Source organism: Prionailurus viverrinus, chromosome F2 (assembly GCF_022837055.1).
Source record: "Prionailurus viverrinus isolate Anna chromosome F2, UM_Priviv_1.0, whole genome shotgun sequence".
NCBI lineage: Eukaryota > Metazoa > Chordata > Mammalia > Carnivora > Felidae > Prionailurus > Prionailurus viverrinus.
In genome coordinates, this window is record NC_062578.1 from 11834136 (window position 1) to 11855156 (window position 21021).

Here is a 21021-nt window from a genome sequence, read left to right on the forward strand (position 1 = left end):
TTCCAAATAATTTTTTGCCCTGCCCCTCTTGCTTGTTGGAAGGAAGGAAGGAAGGAAGGAAGGAAGGAAAGAAAAAGAGGAAGAAAAAATGAAGGAGAAGAAAGGGAAAGCGAGAGAAAAAGAAAAGAAAGAAAGAAAGAAAGAGAAAGAAAGAAAAGAGGAAGGAGAAGAAAGGGAAAGCAAAAGAAAGAAAAAGTAAAGAAAGAAAAAGAAAGGGAAAGAAAGAAAGAAAGAAAGAAAGAAAGAAAGAAAGAAAAAGAAAGAAAGAGAAAGTGAAAAAGAAAAAGCTCCTCACACTAGTTCACATTATAAATGGAATAGATGTCTCCTCTCTACAATTGCCTTTAAATTTTTTAGGACATTTCTTTTCTATGTCTATTTATGTTTGAGAGAAAGAGAGAGAGACTCACAGAGTATGAGTTGGGGAGGGTCAGAGAGAGAAGAAGACACAGAATCTGAAGCAGGCTCCTGAGCCGAAGTCGGACGCTCAACTGACTGAGCTACCCAGGGGCCCCAGGACATCTTTCAAATGATAGAATGTCAGTGAGAAAGATACATATAAGAGTCAGATTTCTTTTTTTTTTTTTTAAGTTTATTTTGAGAGAGAGAGTACGCAAGCAGGGGGAGGGCGGAAAGAGCAGGGGAGAGGGAGAGAGAATCCCAAGCAGGCTCCCCATGGGGAGGGAGCCAGCAGGGAGCCCCCCGGGGGCTTGAGCTCATGAACCGGGAGATCAGGACGTGAGCCAAAACCAAGAGTTAAAGGCTCAACCGACTGAGCCCGCCAGGAGCCCCAGATTTCTTTATTTTGCAAGGTTTGCAGAGCCACGGTGATAGTCTCGCAGAGGCCGAAGGGCTCAACTTGTTAAGTGTTTCGTCCTTACTCTTCTACAGAGGTGTGTCACGTAGGAGGCATTGGCCACGCACCTTGGCCTGTTCACACCAACCTCACCTCGGCCAGCAGGAGGCAGGCTGAGCGCCCACCGTGCTCCGTGTCATTGTGCAGTTTCCAGCTGAGCCCCAGTGCGTTTTTGAAAACATGAGTGTCGAAAAAATGCTCATAAAATATGAGAAAATATTAGCTTCCTGGATGGAATCTGCATTTAATGGACCTTGAGGGATGAAATGAAATACATACACATATCCTTATGCTTACCAGTTTATTCAAGGATCTGAATCAGCAGCCAGATGAAAAGACACATGGGGTGAGGTTCTGAACAAAGGAGCTTCAGTCCTGGCAGAAGTTGGGGCTTGGATCGGAGGTGGCACATGGAGCAGTCTTGTTCCTCAAGCATAGAAGCTCTCCAAAATAATAATAATAATAATAATAATAATAATAATAATGAGATGAAGTATATTTTCTTGCAATACTCGGTGCATATTTTATATCTCAATACCTTGACATGTTAGGGGGTCTTTCTCTTTTTCCTTTTTTTAACTTTTGAGTTCATTTTAATTCCAAAGTTAAAAAACAAACTGGAAAAGCTGAATTCTTCTAAAATGCTGTATTTTTCACTATGAGTGCTAGATGGCAGGTGCACACTTCACATGGCTTTAGGCTGCTTTGCTGGGATTAGCCTCTCCTTGATGACAAGAATGTTTTGATTATTTAAATGAAACTCTAGGGCCAAGTGTGGAAGAAAAGTGACATTTGATGTCACAAACTGTTTATAGCCAAAATCCCTGATTGGCAGGAAGACAGGAATCCCCCTGCTGTCCTCCAGAAGAGACTTCGTGGGCTGGGACACCGCTAGGTCTTGTTTAAGGTCTTGCTCCCTAACTGCAACACTGAATCTGACTAACGAATCCACACTAGCCGCCCCGAGAGATCGTGAACTGATCCGTGAACAGGGCAATCCCTGGTGTCTCCCTTTCATTCCGGTTGAGTTGTGGGTTTCGAGTATGGATGTAGACTCACCTGGAATCGATTTCCAGGGGACAGTCGCTCACCAAACCTTACATCTGTGCCACCAGACAAGCTTTTAACTTCTCTAAACCCCTGTTTCTTCGCTCATAAAAGGTGGATGATATTGGCGGGGTTTTGTCAGAATTCAGAGAATGATGTTAAGATCTCAGCACAGAGCTGACACAGAAAGTGCTCAATAAATGGCAGTTAGTGTCATTTCATTGTAGAAGTTGAGGCTAATTAGTTCCGGAGTCACAACATCTCAGATTAGAAGGGGCCTTCAAGTCCAGTCCAACTGTGACTCCCCAGCCCCTGGCCAAGCAGTCTTGTCTACGCAAGACCTCTTCCAAGATACTCAGCATTTGACATCAAAAGCCTTCCGTTAAGGTTATGGCCAATAAAGGGGAGGAGAAGGGAAAGTCATATAGAGGCCCGCCTGCTAAGAAGTCTTGTAAGAAAATATCTGATTTTTCTTGTAGGCTTGGTTTTCTGAGCACAAGAGCAAGTCATCCTACCGGAACAGAACGGAAACTCCCGTCTAAGGTGATACTTTCTGAAAGGCACTTTGAAAACAACCCCCCCCCCAAATCTCTTATAAACCACAGCTGTTAAAATCCAGAGGTACCCAGCTAGGTATAGAGAGTTCTTTCCAACACAGCTAATAAATGAGAGGCTGCAGTGAAGACCTCGGCGGGCATCGCTGAAGCCTGGGAGTTGCGCTGTGACAGTCTGCTGGTGCCTGGCGACGACAGAGATTATCAGTGAAGCATTGAAGGTTACGCCAGGAATCGCAACATTGCCACCTGCGCTCCGGCTGGGAAGAACGAGCCTGCCAGGAAAAGTCATCGCAAAGTTTTACGTGATTTCCTCAGTGCCAGAGGCTGGAGGACATGATGCGACGCGAGCCCCACCGCCCAGCTGCTCTTTGACCTTGGTCATGAGTCATCCTTCTCCCCGAACCTCGGCATTTCGCCAGCTGTGGGGTGGCGGTTGCCATCACCTGCCTCCCTCACTTGATCATTAAGGGCTTTCACGAATTTCATTTTCACGAGGTGTTTTTGCATCCTTGGCAGGGCGTTGCTACCTCGTGTAAGGAGAAAGCCGTTATCATTGTTGACCTCAGGGCCAAAAAAGGCTCCTTTTTCCGGCTTCCTTGCTTATGAAGCCTTAGTATCAAGCTGGTATGAAGCTTTTCATCACGCACACACAAAAAGCAGTCAAAAGGCCACCGTTTGGGAATATGAATTTATTGTTGCAGCTGCCTTCTGTGAAAGGCAACGTGCTTTCGCACATGTAGCCGGTTACAGGGAAGGCTCGTTCCGAAGGTCCCCAGTACAGATGGCCAGAGCTGGCCTCTGGCGGGCACTTCATTAAACAGTCTCCCTTTGACCAACAGGCCTCATTGTGAGGCAGCCCAGGCCTCAGCTGATGTCAAAAGCCCCATTCTACCCGGGGTGGATTCTTCTCACAAAGCATGCCCACACGCATCCCGCGGCAGATAGGGACGGGGCTAGCCCCACAGATGTCACTGCCACCACCGCCGCTGTCACTTTTCTCCGTGACACGATCCCGGGTATCCTTCCAGAGACCAGCACAAAGCTTGATTCAGAGTTTGCCTTTGACCGAGGCACACTTGGCTGCAGATGGGACGGGGCGGGGGGTGCGGGGAGAAAAAGGCGTCCTGGTGTTTCTCCACACTCGCCTGGGAAAGCTTGGGAATTCTGGCTTCTTTGCCAGCGTCGGCTCAGGCTGAAAAACAAATCAGAAAGCTGCCAATGGTTTCATTGAGTCTAGGAAACTGGGTTAATGCGACTCTGTGCGTGAGACCATCAATGAACAAAAGTCAGGAAATCCAAGAGCGCCATTCCCACAGCCCACGGAGGCCTTCCACACACAGGTGACTCTGTGTGCCTGCCCGGGCCCTGCACAGCACCCTTGCCAAAGGAGGCACGCCTTCCCAGGAGGCCGCTGGCCTCGAAGGGGGACACGGTCTCCGCATTCGTTACGTTACAGCTTCACCTCTGAAATTATTTGTGTGGTTTTAAGTCCGTCGCACCCCATTGTAGTTACCCTGCCCCACTGAACTCACCAAGCCTTTCCTCTTTCCACCTCTGCATTCTCAGGGCCAAGAACGGAAGCTGGGATATGCTGAATAAGGAAATAATGGGTGGACGCGTGGACGGGTGGGTGCTTGAAAGGTGTCTGTAAAGTGCAAACCGTTCTATTTCCGCTCATTCTTAAACTATCACACACAAGTGGTTGTCTGCAACTCAAAGCTGCCATTTTATCTAGACTCCCATCCTTCTGATCTGTGAAGGAGGTGGCAAGTCTCTGCTGTTTCAAAGGCAAGTAGAAACTCTATACCTTCGCTATGTAATTGTTGGCAAAATCTCATCATTATTCTCCCAGAGTCCCCACCAAAGTCTACCCTCCCAGTGGACCTGTTGCCTCCCCTCTCTCTTTTGTCCCCCAAAGCAAAGAAAGCCTTGGAAATTACGTCTAGAAAGCAAGCCCGAGAACTTCACGCAGGGAATTACGGCGTCGAGGCCAACTCCTTGGTGACACTGCCACTCAGCAGGCATTCAGTTCCTGCCAGGCGTGTGCACGTAGCAATTATTTCACAAAAAGAATACACAACAAGAGGCGTGGGCAGTGACTTGGTGCCCCCCGGGAGCTGGTAGTGTCCTCAGTGGAGGAGACGTGTCGCACACAGTCATAGTACGTGAGGCATGTCCTACATCCCAAGAGCAATCATGTGGCAGAAACATAGTTAAAATAAGGCATCTGAGTACACGAAAAAAGAAAAGTGGACCAAACGTTGCAAAGGCTAGGGGAAGGAGAGAATGGAATGGTTGGAGATAAGTGACGTTAACCAGGATGTTCCTCACTGGGGGGGAAGCCAGTTCGGGAACACTTGAAGCATGGAGATGGCATCATAACAACATATCAGAATTCCATCACGCTAGAAGAATCCAGAACTGGACAGAGTATTAGAGACTGTGTAAGTCAAACCCATATTCATATATATGAAACAACTGACTTACCTACCAGACTAACAGTGAACAACTTTCATGCAGGATCAACCGTGATATCCACGAACACAGTTCAACGTACGTGTTATCAGAAGACCCATCTCACCTCAAAACAACCCCTTCAGTTCTGTTATGATAGTTCATATATTCCTGCCATTTTTTTCATCCCTTTGGATAAACTTATGCTTCCAGAAAGTGCACATTAAAAACAAAAAATCTGATTTCAAAATGAGGGGCAGTCCCCCTCCCTGTACCTGTACTCTATATGCATAAAGGTCGTGAAAGTCTCACACACACACACACACACACACAGGCTGAGGAATTGTTCCAGATAAAGAAAGACAAAAGAAGCACAATAATTAAATGCCTTGTGGGACCCTGGATTCGGATCCTGAACCAGAAAAGGATTATTTCCTTTTTGCTTTCCTATGTGTCAGCAGAACAGTTGGCAAAATTTGAATAAATTCTAGAGATTAGATATTAGTATATTGGTGTTAATTTCCTGATTTTGTTCATTTTCCTGTAGTTCTGAAAGAGACTGTCCCTGTTTTTAGGTATCACACACTGAAGTACTTAGGGGTAAGGGAACATGTGTCACCCATATTAAAATCATTCTGTCAGGTCTCAGCAGGAAGGTCACAAGAACCTGCAAAGGACAGTATGACCAACAGGAGGCACAGGAGAGCCTGAGTAATGGGGGGATCCGATGTGCCCGCCTGGATCCTGCTTCAGAATGGCACCGAGGTATCGAGCAAATTGCTTAACATCTCTACTGTCCTTTGTTTCCCCATGTGAGGATGTTAAGAAAAAATACTAGCAGCCTACATTTATTAAAACTTTTGGGGGCACAGTCGGTTAAGTGTCCAACTTCAGCTCAGGTCATGATCTCACGTTCTGTGAGTTCGAGCCCTGTGTCAGGGTCTGTGCTGACAGCTCGGAACCTGGAGCCTGTTTCAGATTCTGTGTCTCCGTCTCTCTCTGCCCCTCCCCCGTTCATGCTCTGTCTCTCTCTGTCTCAAAAGTAAATAAACGTTAAAAAAAAAAAAAAAAAGATTCTGACTTCTGCTCACGTCATGATCTCATGGTTCGTGAGTTTGAGCCCACACAGGGCTCTCTGCTGGCAGTGTAGTGCCCCCTTTAGATCCTCAGTCTCCCTCTCTCTCTGCCCCTCCCCTGCTCACTCTTTCCCTCTCCCTCCGCTCTCTTTCTCTCAAAAATAAATAAACATTAAAAAAATTTTTTTTAATTAAAAAAAATAAAGATTTGGTTTTAAAAAAAACTTCTATATGTACCAGGCACTAGGTCAAGCACTTTTATGTGTGTTAACAACCTTTTACAAACGAGAAGACAGTTACACAGAGTAATGTCATTTGCTCAAGTTCACACAACTGAGTAGTTGTAGTAGCCAAAACTAAGCTGCTACCTTGTACCCTGTGTTATCCATCAGGGTCCCTGTGAAACTGACATGAAATATGCCAAGCGCCTATTTAGCGCCTGTGCCCCAGGAAATGCTCAGTAAAGGTAAGCTGGTCTCCAGTGTCACCAACATCCCCACCATCGATGATGCCCTACAGACTATCTGCCTTAGCTGGTTGCCAAGTCCTCAGTGCTGAGGTCCCTCTTCTGATTAAATCTTGTGTAGTTGCATCAAATAATGTAATCTGTAGGTTAAACCCCAGATAGGAGAGCTAAAGAAAAATTAGCCGTAACATTACGTGAATGTATTTTTCTTGTAACACTTGTAACTTTGTAACTTGGTTCCATAAACTTGGCTGGTATGATGCACCTTAACTCGAGGACATTTTTCGTACTATTTGGATTCCTTCCATAGGACACCGTAGAGCCAGGGGGAAAAAAGATTTATATTCCATCATATCGTGGTGTACATATTTGGGGCACGTATTTGGGCTTTTCTCCAGAAATTGTGCTAATGCATCTTGTCTAGTAAAAGACACTGAGCGTCATTCAAACCAGATGTTATTTCACAAACCATCTTCCTAGGTTTGTATTTTTTGGTTTTAGATTTTTTTTTTTAGCTCCTACCAGAATGGCCTTTGACGGTTTTTCATTTGGTTGGTGGCTCCAGTCATGTTCTTTTTTTTTTTTTTAATTTTAGAGAGAGAGAGCATGAGTGGGGTAGAGGGGCAGAGGGAGAGAGAGAGAGAGAGAGAGGGAGACAGAATCTTAATCTGAGCCACCCAGGCAACCCTGTCATGTTCTTTAAACTCACAAGGAGACTGTGTCTTCTGCTAGGGCTGCTGTGACAAAACACCACAGTCTGGGTGGCTTAAACAGAACTCTGTTTCCTCACAGTTATGGAAGCTAGAAGTCCGAGTTCAAGGTGGCAGTCGGCAAGGTTGGTTTCTTCTGAAGTCTCTTTCCTTGGCTTGCAGATGACGGTCTTCTCACTGTGTCTTCACGTCTCCTTTGTGTGTGTCTGTGTCCTAATTTTCTCTTCTCATAAGGACACCAGTTATACTGGATTACGGCCCGTCCTACTGACCTCATTTTAACTCAGAAAGCTCTTTAAAGTCCCTATCTCCAGATACACTCATATTTTCAGGTACTGGGGTTTAGGGCTTCAACATATAACTTTTGGAGGACATAATTCAGCTCATAATAGAGACTTAGAGGGAAAGGATGAGAAAATCCATAGGTGCCTTCGATTCTAGGAACACATATGCCTTGGGGCCCACTGTTTGCAAAACACTACGAATCCAGCCTCTCACGCTGCCTGTCTCATCTGCCTCAGCTTTTGGGAGCTAGTCAGGTGGAGGTTCCAGCCTCGCAGAGTTTCCAGAACCTGCTCTTACATCTCCATCAACTCCTTCTTGAACCCTGCTGCCCCTACCTTGATATCCTACCCAGCCAACTCCGTACCTCCATCCATGTTCAGTGTCATTCTCGGTGCCCAGGAACATAAAACTCTTGTGCATAATATGTTGGCACCAAGGCTGAGCTCAACACTCAGCCAATATGGCTAAGCAACTTGGAAATAATCCATCCTCTTAATAGCTGATATAATTTTAGTACTTTATTTACTACAAACGTTGAATTTTGCCTTCAGGCCTCATGGAGAACAGCACTGACAACTCCCAGAAACATATTTGAAATGCCTCACATAGCATACACAGCTGACTAGAAGCGCTCTTAGTGCGCTGTGTCAGGGATGAGGAAAAATGGGGGTGAAACCGCTAATGCACAACTGAAGCTCTGGGGGTCTGCCCCAGAATCCCTGGCCCGCGTGACCTCTGATTTCGGACCCAGAGCCCTGTAATCCTCAGTCTGCTAATGACTCTGCAGAGGGTTTTGGCTTCTGTCTCGGTTTCCATGTCAGTGAAATCGGGATTAAAAAAATAGATTGTTCTCTTCCCCCCAAACTGCTGTAAAAGGGTGAGAATTATTAGATGGAACGCTGAAACAAACTTGGTGAAAGTCAAAATTGGTGAAATGGTACAATTTTAATTCTTAACTGCAAAAGCCGATTTTAATCCACTAAATTGGTAATTTTTGTTCCGGCAATGTCTACTGGTTCATGCTCATTACCGGATAAAGACTGAATGACTCTCGGAGTGGAACTTTGCCTTCAATCCCGTGAGAAGATTCAGATCTATGCTTTTGTCTTCACTGATTCTTCTCAGCTCTAGACTTCCACACTGTATAATGTAATATATGTGAGTGATTGTATACCCTTGGAACTAACAGAATCTTATATATCAATTATACCCCAATTTAAAAAAATCCATAGGGTATAACATGACCTTGGTCTTAACAAAAATTTATCATCAAGTTGCCGACATGGATGTACTTATTGTCCCACAACGACATACTTTCAACTGGCAAATTTCATGTTGTGTATGTTTTGCCATGAATTTTAAGAATTTATCATCCAAAAAAAAAAAAAAAAGAGTTCAATGCTTTGTGATTTTACAGGTACTCAAGGAGCCAACTGCAGTATGAAACACGACCACCAGGGGACAGCATAGACCTGATTCTGCTTTAGACTTCACTAGGCTCTGGCAGTGGGTTTTCTCCTGTCACAAAGTGCCCACCCTTCCCCCCGGGAAAACCTCTCCGTGCTGTAGGATCTGGAAGTGCCCCCAGAGCAGCGGCCCAGATCCCCTGACAGCAGTCCTTGCCCCAAGCAGGACTCTAGCTCCTCCTTTGGCCTTGTGCCTTGCGGGGCGGGGGGGAGCTGCTGTTGAGGCTGGTCCCAGGTAACAGGCGGGAGCGAGGACACCAGGCACCAGTATGGGCGTGCAGTATACAAGCATCAGAACCGACCGTGTCCCAGGCCTGCCTCTTTCCGAGGCATCAAGGAGGAGGCACCGGCTTGGGGGCGGGGGGGCAGCCTGGGGCAGGTGCATGAATAAGGTCCCCCAACCTTCAGGTCAGGAGAGAACAGGAGATCAGGTCGGCCTTAGAAAAGATTACTGGTAAAGAGCAGACAAGCATTGCGTGTTTACCTTATTTTGTATTTTCAGGGTGTCTTATCCTCACTCGTTCATTGTTAGCTCATAATTCTGAACCGTCACCCTCGTATTACAGATGGAAGAACAAAACTCGGGACCAGTACCCCGATCCCCCTTGTACTGTTTGTTGTGAGACACAGAAGCCTTGTGAAAGCACATAACCTCTAATGAGAAAAGAAAACCCCAACCCAGGACCAAGGTAGGAAGATCGCATTACAACACAGAAGCAGAAACTCAGCAACCCCCCCCCCCCCCCCCAACAACCACGACTCTGAATTTGTGCGGCAACCAGAATAACCTGTTCTGTCAAGCAAAGAGGAGGCCGGCACCCGGCAGCCGGAGCCGGAGCCGGGGGACCCGAGGAAGCATCGCAGGGACAGATATGTGGTGACAGGGTCAGAGGGGCTGCAGCGGGCTCTTTGCTCCACTCCTCCCGCGGTTCCCACACATGGGCTTCCCATTCATCCCCGTGATTGATGCTCCTGGAGAGTCTGTCTGTGAGCTAATTCTGGGGGCTGACCTGTGTCGGCTGGGCAGGAGCGGGTAAGAGGACCGGTAGGTGAGAGCGGGCTATTCACAAGAGGGCAGCCTCTGCTGGAGCCGAGCACAGAGTTTGGCCGAAACTCAACACCTCTCAGAAGTACAGATTAGTCAAGAGGAAGAAAGGAGAAGGCATTGTGGAAGTTTTCAAGAAGGAGACAAAGATGCCTGTGTTTTGTGTCGCTCAGCTGCCTCGAGAAAATGTCCATTTGTTTTCTTTCCACTCCTCTTACATTTTAAGTGGAATCCACTGAATGTGTCTGTTCAGTGTTCCCAATTTCACCGTTCTCACTACACCTCATGTTGCCATTTTAATGAAGCATCATTTTCCCAGAGGGTGTGGGAACAAAACTTATTTAATGACCTCTCGGAGCAAACACTGGGTTCTTCAAATATTTCCCTGAATTAAGCCCCCTACCCCACGATTCACTTCCTTTTTAAAATACCGGTTTGCCAGTTTACTGCAAGCCAATAAACAGGGCTTTTCTTTGCTCTCCAGCCACAGAGTTCCTGTTGAGTCTCTGAGCCTGGGAAGTCCATGAGAAAGCCCAGACTCCCGGCCATTAGCCGTGTACCCTGGGCGGGGGTCAGGGCACCGCAGCCGCGTGCTCGGAAACCCGAGCCACGTGCCCCGCACCCCGGCAGCACACAGATTTAGGGGACTCAACAGACCTGGGACGCCCCTGGAGATTATCTAGTCCGACCCCTCACTTTACAGATGAGGAAACTGAAGCTGGGGGCGGGGGGGAGGCATGCGGAGGCCACACAGGGTGTCACAGATACAAGGGCATAAGCCGGGTTGGCCCCATGTGGTTCCCAGACCCCTGCTTCAGCATCGCTTAGAGTAATTGTGCAAATGCAGATTTCTGAACCCCCTTCTAAACCCACTGAACTGGAATTTCAGGGGCGGGGGGGTACTGGGAATGTATACCCTAACAACGCCCCACCACAGTGGTTGCGATCCACATGAACTCTGGAGGAGCACTAGTAGTAGAAAAAACGGGCTGAGAGTCAGATCTGGGTTTGAATCCCATCTCTGCTACTTGCCCCGCACATGTAACCAACTAACGTCTCTGAACTCTCTTTCTTTATCTGTACTTGGGGAGATCACTGTGGGGGCTATAAGGGACACACGCAGGCCCCAGGGTCTGGCACCATGCACTCAATCCGTGTCACCTGTCACCTAGAGATTGTTGGATCTGAGCCCCAGAGCCTCATTTACAGACCGTATGAGCTCGGGCACATCATTTGTGTCCCCTGAGCCTCAATTTCCTCCTCTGTAAGTGGACATAATAGTATCACCTCCTCCCAGGAATGTTGCAAAGGTTAACTGTAATATGTTGTAACAGCATCGACCCGGCATGAAACAAAACCACCTCTAGGTCTTTCAAATAGAATTCAAGGCAGGGATTTGGTTCCACACAAGGTGGAGGAGCTAGGGAGCCAGACAGAATAAAGAGACCATCTAGAGATTGGAGGCCGGGAGAATAAAGGAAGGTAGTGGCTGTACAGAGCCCAGAGGTCAGGTGGCTGGCAACAGCTGGAACCATGGGGAGCAGGGCAGCTAACACCACCAAGGAGAGTTAGCTGCTGCTGGATATGGAGACAGCACCCAAGGCGGATGGGAAGGGGGGAGAGAACCTCGGCTCCTCTCCTCCCCTTTCCCGACAGTCCCCTGCCTGCACCTGTCCTTGCCCAGAAGAGGTAGAGGTCAGAAGACAGGGAAGCCTGGGAAGCATATTTCTGGAGGTACGCAGCAGAGAGTGTGGACACTGGCCCCGCGGACGAACAAGCAAATGCCCGGCACACACGTGTGCAAACACTTACACCTCCCCAGACGTGACGAGGAGGCTTTCTATTGGTGCTTATCGTTGACGAAATGTAAGTGTTATCGACGAAATGTAACAGCCCGACGGGAAAGCTGTTAGTAAGAAAAGTATGCATTTGCGGTTCATTAGTCACATAGAGGCATCGTTTCTCCAGGGCTGGTCACCCTGTGGAGGAAAAGTCCCAAAACCAGAGTCCCAGAAAAGGAACTTCAACTTCTCCACGTGTGAAAGCATGAATAAATACACTGTTTCATAGAGCACCATATGGGTGCAATGAGGTCAGAGACAGGAAAGTACTATATACAGTTACAGTCTTATGCAGATATAGGACGTGTTTGCATTCTCGAAAAGGAGATACTTTCAAAACACAGGTGTCAAGGTCACCATGACCTAAGTCTGATGTACTTACTTTTTTTTTCCAACTGGTTTTTCAAGTTCATCGTTTTCTTTTCAGGAATTAAGAGAGAACACAGTTTGAGCAACTACTATTAAATGTATGGTTCAGTACTACCAAAGCAATGTTCTAGACAAAAGCTCACATGAGAACCAGTTAGCCAGTGGGATGGGCAACCTGTTCTGTAAAAAAAGGTTTTTTTCTAAATGTTTATTTATTTTTGAGACAGAGAGAGAGAGAGAGAGAGAGAGAGAGAGAGAGCGCGCGCGCATGAGCGGGGGAGGGGCAGAGAGAGAGGGAGACACGGAATCCGAAGCAGGCTCCACACCCTGAGCTGTCAGCACAGAGCTCGACGCAGAGCTCGAACTTGTGAACCTTGAGATCATGACCTGAACCGAAGTTGGACGCTTAACCTACCGACTTCAGCTCAGATCATGATTTGTGAGTTCGAGCCCCGCATCAGGCTCTCTGGTGTCCACGCGGAACCTGCTTCACATCCTCTGTCCCCGCCTCTCTTTCTACCCCTCCCCTGCTTGCGCTTTCTCTCCCTCTCTCGAAAATAAATAAGCATTAAAAGTAAAAAGAGGATTCTTACTTATCTTCACAAGCTTGACTCCAGATTTGCTATCTCCACTGATTAGGCTGGTAAAACAATGGCTACATGATAATATAATAAAATATATTGTCATCTTGAATCTTTTTGAGTACTTTGCATGCATTATAATTTAATTTACTACATAATCCTAATTCTCATGATGATTATTATTTCCGTTTCTCAGCTAGAAAATCGTCAATACTTAGAATGACCAATTAACTTGCTCAAGGTCCCCTGACTTGTCATCAGCAAAAGCCAAGATTTGGTTCCAGGTCTGGCTCAGTTCAAAACTGGCTGTTCTCGGCCTCCCTGCACCATTCGCCTTTGGGGTGCTGGCCACTGAAGGAAGTGACGCAACCAACTACAGTGGAAAAAGCCCCCAAAGTAAGAGCAAGCATTCTAGATGGCCTGGCCCTAGCCAGTGCTATGTTCTCACCACAAAACGATAGGATTGGTTAGAAGGCAAACTTCGTAGCTGTAACGTGTGGTAAGTTTCATTAACTCCTGGTTACTTAACAGAGTTTTGGTAACAAAAGTGTTACCATTTGGCACCATATTTCTGCACAGCTCAGGACACTCATATCTGCACAATGAAATGCTATTCACCGCTGCTCTTTTAGTTTCTTGTGTGTTGGCTTATTAGTTCAAACCATCATGCTAGGCACTGTGAACTATTCTGACATGTACTATTCTTAATCTCCTTTTTAAAATCTTCAGTTTTCTCCCCCAAAGTACTCCATTTTCTACTCAGGCACGCATCATTTTGTTGGTTTTAACAAAGGCTGTGCTGGGCTGTGGCCGCACTGCCAGCACCCCCTCGAGTGTCATCACTCATGTAGCAGCTGGCAGAGTTTGTTCGGGGTTGGTGAGCCAGGCATGAGGCCAGGACCCAGGACCCAGTGAGCACAACGGTCAGGGTGGCCCAAGAGCCATGAGAGGCAGAGGGGAGAGTGTGGGGAAGTCTGGAAATGCAGCTGAGATGCAATTGGAGGCCCGAGCGGCACCCACGGGCCAGTCTGGGCTTATGGCATCAGCTCAGGAGGGCTCCCGTGCGACTTCTGAAGGAGGAAAACCAAGTCCCAAATGTGCATGGCTTGCCACGTGCCAAGAAAGGTGAAGGCCAGCTGTCTGGATGGGAAAATTCCCAAGAAGGGCCTACAAGGAGATGCCAGGGATTGAAGGTCTTTGGAGTTGGTCAGAATGACCTCCAAGCACTCATTTTCCCTTGACCACAATGTAGGAAGCTACACGGGCAACACTGAGGGACCATTCCCAAGAAAATGGAAAAAGTTTGTCTCCAAAGAGTTAAACCAGCAAGTCTAGCCATAATGTAAGAGGTTAGTCATCTGGTTACTGCGAGAGACTGCTGAAATGTGTTCAGAAACACCCAAAACACCAATCAAAAGGACCAAAGAATTACCGCAGGAAGGCCGACTTGGGAGTGTGATGGCAATTGGGCTAAGAAGGAACTTAGCAACTCAGTCTCCCCATCAGGAGCATGACTGAAGTGGAAAGCTCACACACAGCGGGTAACTTTGAGGATCCAGAGGAGGGGATACCCACACAAGCTCTGCTGAAGGGAGGGGGGATCGGCCCACAGACCCCAGCACTGCAATCAGTAGACTTGCACACACGTGGCTGCTGAAACTCCATGTGATTAATTGTCTACGTCAGACAACTTTCTCTCTTCGCTCTGATTCACGAGGAAATCTCCTATTTTAATTTTACTCCCCAAGGAGAACTGCCAAAAGAGAGATGATATGCTGATTATACTGACCCAAATATTTCAATCAAAGGGATGCTCGGAGCTCTCATTGCAAAATAACGCTGGCCCTGTGATTTATACATCAGTCTCTTGTCACCTGGGTTAATGAGAGTCTGCCCCTGAGAGCTGGATCCACACCAAGTGTACTTAAAATTGAAATGTTTGAAGCTTCAAAGCGGAGAACCTGACCTGAGATAGTACAGAATCTACAGAAGTCAAGGCCAATTTAGGAGACCCGTGGACATTGACCCAACCAACCTTCCTTAATACTATCCCAACATTGCCACAGGCCACTGTTCACATTTAAACAGCAATAGTGAGTGTGCATGTGTCCGTTCGCCTCTAATGCTCCACAATGTAAAAGAGTTTTCCTCTAAAACTGGAAGAATTATTGTCTTGGACCAGATCTGTGTTGCAGGAAAGGATTCAAGGTCTTTGAACTGTAAGTAAGTTCAGTAGCTTTGGGCTTTAAATCATGAATGGTTTGGACACGTTGAGTCACAGAACAATCCGCACAATCTTGTCACTCCAACCACATAGCCTTCAGAGCCTCCCTTACGCACTTCTGGGATTTCTACCATTTCTTAGCAATTTCAACTGTATATACCAAAAAAAATCAAAGAGCACTCTGGCCATAAACAACTAACCCACAATATTTGTTTTTACAATGGTGATATTCTAAAAGTTAAAAAAAAGGGGGGGGGGGGGAGACATCACTGGAGACAAACCCATATGACCTTGTATAAAAGTTTTACATTTCTCTGAAGGTAACTATCAAAATTAAAGTTGTAAAGACAAACCGATTAGAAAAATATTTGTAGCAAAAATGGCAGTAAAAGAAATGAAACATTTTATTAAAATGTATTCAAACTTGGGGCACCTGGGTGGCTCAGTGAGTTAAGCGTCTAACTTTGGCTCAGGTCATGATCTCATGGTTCCTGAGTTTGAGCCCACGTCAGATCCTCTGTCTCCCTCTCTCTGCTCCCCCCTGCTCACTCTCCCTCTCTCTTTCTCTCAAAAATACAATAAGCATTAAAAAAAATTCAGGGGCACCTGGGTGGCTCAGTTGGTTAAGGGTCTGACTTTGGCTCTGGTCATGATCTCACTGTTCATGGGTTCAAGCCCCGTGTCAGGCTCTGTGCTGACAGCTCCGAGCCTGGAGCCTGCTTCGGATTCTGTGTCTCCCTCTCTCTCTCTGCCCCTCCCCTGCTCACATGTGCTCTCTCTCTCTCTCTCTCTCTCTCAAAAACAAATAAACATTTAAAAAAACCTTTAAAAAAAATCTAAACTTCTTGGGGTGCCTAGGTGGCTCAGTTGGTTAAACATCTGACTCTTGATCTCAGCTCAGATCTTGATTTCAGAGATGTTGATCTCAGGGTCGTGAGTTTGGCCCCTGAAGCATCAGGCTTCATGCTGGGCATGGACCTTACTTAAAAAGAAAAACAAAAAATTCAAACTTTCTAATAAATAAGTAAAAGTGAAAAGAAAGAAATTATATTACCTATGTATTTATTTAAGATTTTATTTGTAAGTAATCTCTACACCCAACGTGGGGCTCAAACTCACAACCCTGAGATCAAGAATCGCAAGCTCTACTGACTTACTATTACATATTATATACATGTATATATTTGATACATATTTAAAAGTAAGCAAGAGGGGTGCCTGGGTGGTTCAGCTGGTGGAGTATCCAACTTTGGCTCCGGTTATGATCTCATGGGTTCGTGGGTTCAAGCCCCACATTGGGCTTGGCACTGACAGCCTGCTTCAGATTCTCTGTCTTCCTCTCTTACTGCCCCTCCCAGGTCATCCTCTCTCTCTCAAAAATAATCTTTAAAAAAATTATTTTTTAAGTAAACAAGAATTTGCCTAGCAAAAATGAAGTACAGTTGGGAAGAAAAATAAGATTCTCCCATGCTGCTGTTAACAGCACATATTTACACAACTCTTCTTGACTTCATTACGTGTCAAGAGTAACAGAATTGTATTGTTCAGCCATCAAAAAGAATGAAATCTTGCCATTTGCAATGATGTGGATGGAGCTAGAGTGTATTATGCTAAGCGAAATAAGTCAGTCAGAGGAAGACAAATACCATATGATTTCACTCGTATGTGGAATTTAAGAAACACAACAAATGAACATATGGGATGGGGAGAAAAGAGAGAGGGAAAGAAACCATAAGAGATTCTTAACGAAAGAGAAAAAACAAGGGTCGATGGAGGGAGGTGGGTGGGGGATGGGCTAGAAGGGTGATGGGCATTAAGGAGGGCACTTGTTGGGATGATCACTGGGTGTTATATGTAAGTGATGAATCACTGAATTCTACTCCTGAAACCAGTATTGCACTGTATGTTAACTAGCTAGAATTGAAACCAAAATTTAAAAAGAAAAAAAAGAGTCATGGAATCATTTACATTCTTTTACAACTAGTGTGACCTCAAGGTTTTTATCTTAAAGAAAAAATTTAAAGAAGCAAAAAGGTACATGCATTAACATAATAAGTTTAGTATTGCGTGTAATAGAAAAAATTGAGAACAACCTGAATTTTCACCAAGTGAGAAACAAGCAAGCTGTTTATGATGCACGACTTGGTTGAATGTGAGACAGTCATTTAAAATTGTAATGTTTAGGTCTGTGTAATATTTTGGGACAACGTTTAGAATATGCTAAACGAAGGTCTGAATATCTGATTTTAAGTATGTTACGACTCCAGCTACAAAAATACATGAGCGTGTGAACGATGTCTGGGAGAGAAGAGGAAACAAGAAAGCTCTCGCGATGTACTAAATCCCAGCTCTCCTACATACTGGCTGCATGACTCTGGGCATATTACTTAATGTCTCTGTGCCTCAGTTTTCCAGTCTGAGGATTAAATGGTATACAGATTAAATGAGTTATTATAAGTAAAGATGCTTTTAAAACTTTGTATTTCATGTGTAACACAAAATAAGTGCTGTACAAATGTTTATTATTGGTCAATACTCTTCATCATATTGTTACCATAGCCTTTATAATACATAAAAATTGGACCAGATAATTTTTTTAAAAATCCTTCTCTAGTATGTATACGTGGTTGTCAAAACTTACTTTATTTCTATTAAGAATATCTCATAGTCGGGGCACCTGTTTGGCTCAGTCAGTTGACCATCTGACTTCGGCTCAGGTCATGAGTTCCAGCCCCACATCGGGCTCACTGCTGTCGGCACAGAGTCTGCTTCAGATCCTTTGTCCCCCTCTCTCTCTGTACCTCCCCTGCTTGGGCTATCTCTCTCAAAAATAAATAGACATTAAAAAAAAAAAAAAGAAAGAAAGAATATCTCATAGTATCCTTAGGAACATTTCAGTTCAATGAACACGTGTTGCGTACCTGTCATGTACCCAGCATCATGTGGCCCCACCCCCATGGAGCTTACAGTCAGCGAAGGCATAAGGAGCCACACGGGTGTGACAGTCACGGTGGCCTCAGGCCTGCACACCACCTTCCCATCCCAAATTGCAAATACCACTCCGTGATTTCATTTTTTGTCACTGTTAATGCACCCTGAACATTTTCTTTACATTTTATATCTATATAACTCATCTTAAGGTTTATAAAATCTGCCTCTGTGTTAAATGAGCTTTTTATTTTTACTAGATTCAAACAAATGTAGTAGTTTTAATGCCCTGTCAATATTTCACAACTGTCATTTCACAACTGTCATATATCATTTAGGTGTTAGCACCTAAAAAAAAAAAAGTGTGGTGTTTCAAAATATGTTTAAATCCCAATATTTTTTGTATCTTATCCTTTGAAATTAACATCGACTCTTCATTCTGTAAAGATACAGGGTATTTCCATCCTCCTTCAACATATTAAAAATATTTTCCCATATTTTCAATCATTCAGTAAAGGTTTATTGAGAATGTATTATTATTTTTTAATGCTTATTTATTTTTGAGAGAGAGAGTGTGTGTGAGCAGGGGAGGGGCAGAGAGGGAGGGAGACAAAGAATCTCAAGTGGGATCTGTGCTGACAACAGATAGCCTGAGGCAGGGCTCAAACTTACTGACCCTCAGATGATGACCTGAGCTGAAAGTCAGATGTTTAACCTACTCAGCCACCCAGGAAACCCGAGTATGTATTACATACCACACACACACACACACACACACACACACACACACAGTGCTAGGCACTGTGGATAAGAAGAGAATTTCTCTCAAGGGGAGAAAACCTAATCACAATGCAAAGAATAAGAGTTACAATATTGTGTCCAGGGGCTGTGGAGCAAAGAGTAGGAACCCAAAGGAAAGCTTTCCGACTCATTCTGAAAAGATACACAACTCCTAGGAAAGAGTTCCAAAGAAGAAGTCATGGGAAGTCAGTCTTGAAGGACACTGGGTGATAGCTACACAGATAAAGCTGGAAGAGGCTTCCAAGAAAAGAGCACAGACTATGCAAAGGTAAAAAGGTGTAAGAGAGAATGGCATGTCCCCAAAATGCTTACGGTGGATGGAACAAAGCATGGATGGAGGGTGTTAAGTGAGCAATGAAACCAGAGGTTCCCCACAAATCCTGCTAAAGACACCGAGACTTATCCTTATGGGGAGGGAAAGCCATTAAAAGAATGTAGACCAAGGAATGAAATTTTCAGATTTTCATCTCCAAAGATCTATCTAATGATCATGCAGAAGACACTGCAAAAAGAGACCAGCCAAGGAGTGTGCCGAGCAGTAAAAAGGGAAGTTAAGAAGGCCTGAACTAAGATGTGACAGTGGAGAAGGAGGGATAGTGCATATATTTAAGACAATATGGACGACTAAGCTTAAAAAAGAAAAGCCACATTGGGGCGCCTGGGTGGCTCAGTCGGTTAAGTGTCTGACTGCAGCTCAGGCCACGATCTCGCGGTCCGTGAGTTCGAGCCCCACGTCGGGCTCTGGGCTGATGGCTTAGAGCCTGGAGCCTGCTTCCGGTTCTGTGTCTCCCTCTCTCTCTGCCCCTCCCCCGTTCATGCTCTGTCTCTCTCTGTCTCAAAAATAAATAAAAAACTTTGGAAATAAAAATTAAAAAAAAAAAAAGGCCACAACCTAAACTCTGTGCAAAACAAAACAATCGCTTAAATGCATGAAAGAGATCACAAGAAATCAAAGGACCACACTCAGTAAAAGTAAAGATAGAAAAGCCTGCAACTAACACAGATGACAAGGGAGCTACCCAGTCTTGATCAAAACTAGGTGGGAAAAAAATCCTTTTCTGAGAACTTGAAATGATGGGCCTCTGCCCTCACCTGGGTTTGTGGTTAAAATTTACACAATGCAAGGGTTCTGGAACACCAAGCCTAAGGAAATGGCATACAACATGGAGCACTATGGGGCAAGCCCTACATGAGTAAAAAAAATAATAAAGAAGACGAAAAAACAGAATAATAAGCTACCGTCAATATAGAAATTAGTACTACCTCTTGTAATACGTGTTGTATTTATACAGACCATCTCTGGATTACATCGATGTGTCCCAGGCTCAGGCTCAGTCTTCGGTCCCCATCTCCTCTCTAGTGATACTCTGTTGGTGATCCCACTGAGTCTCAAGGCTTGAAGAATCACCTATAAACCCATCACTGCTCACACTTCTCCCCCCATTTCCAGATGGGGATATTCAATGGCCAACTCACAATCTCCACTCAGATGCCTAAGAGACATCAAAAACCCAAACTTCTCTTACATCCCCTCAAGCCTGGGCATCCTCGTGCTTCCCCCATTTTTATCGAGTTATTCAGTCCCAAAAACTTGGTACCATTCTTGACTCCACTCTTATTCTTAGATCTATTCATCAGAAAAGACTGCTGGAACTATCTTCAAGATGTATCCAGAATCCCACTTCTTTGGACCTCCTCAACAGCCACCCCCTGGGCAAAGCCATCACCAGAAGAATATCTGAATTGCTCACCAAGTCTCCAGCAGATGCCCCTGCTTCTGCCATAGCACCCCCTACCCCAACTACACACACACACACACACACACACACACACACACACACACACACACGCACACACACACAGCCTAATTTACATTTAAAATCCAGAGTGATCCTTAAAAATATAAGTAAGCTCATGTCACCTCTACACCTAAAACCCTTCAATGTCACAATGTCAAAGTAAAAACCAAAGTCCTTAGAATGGCTTATAAGAACCTGTCTGATCTGTGCCCCTGTACCTTTCTGATCTCCTGTGACTCCACATTTCTGCACCTCACTCCAGCACACAAGGCTCCTTCCTACTCCTTGATCATGTTAGGCATGTTTCTACCTTATGCCCTGTGGTGTAAGCTGTTCCCTTGAACGTGGGGAAGTGGACAGGCACCTCCCAGTTATCCGCTTGCTAATTCCCTCGCTTCTTAAGTCTTTGATCGAATCTCACCAAGTCAAGGAGGCTTATCATGAGCACATCACTTAATACTGCAGCCTGCCCCCTGCCCCAGCACTCTTGATCCTTCTAACACCGTTTTTCTTGCC

General features: G+C 45.3%; 1 protein-coding gene across 1 annotated transcript in view; it reads right to left on the reverse strand.

Moving 5' to 3' along the window:
- Positions 1 to 608: 608 nt before the first annotated feature.
- Positions 609 to 21021, reverse strand: part of LOC125156172 (translation initiation factor IF-2-like) — a 72909-nt gene continuing 52496 nt past the window's right edge. The window contains exon 4 of the mRNA XM_047841961.1: positions 609 to 3652. Coding sequence (XP_047697917.1) covers positions 3648 to 3652 — 5 coding nt within the window. The 3' untranslated portion in view covers positions 609 to 3647. The remainder of the gene's footprint in view (positions 3653 to 21021) is intronic.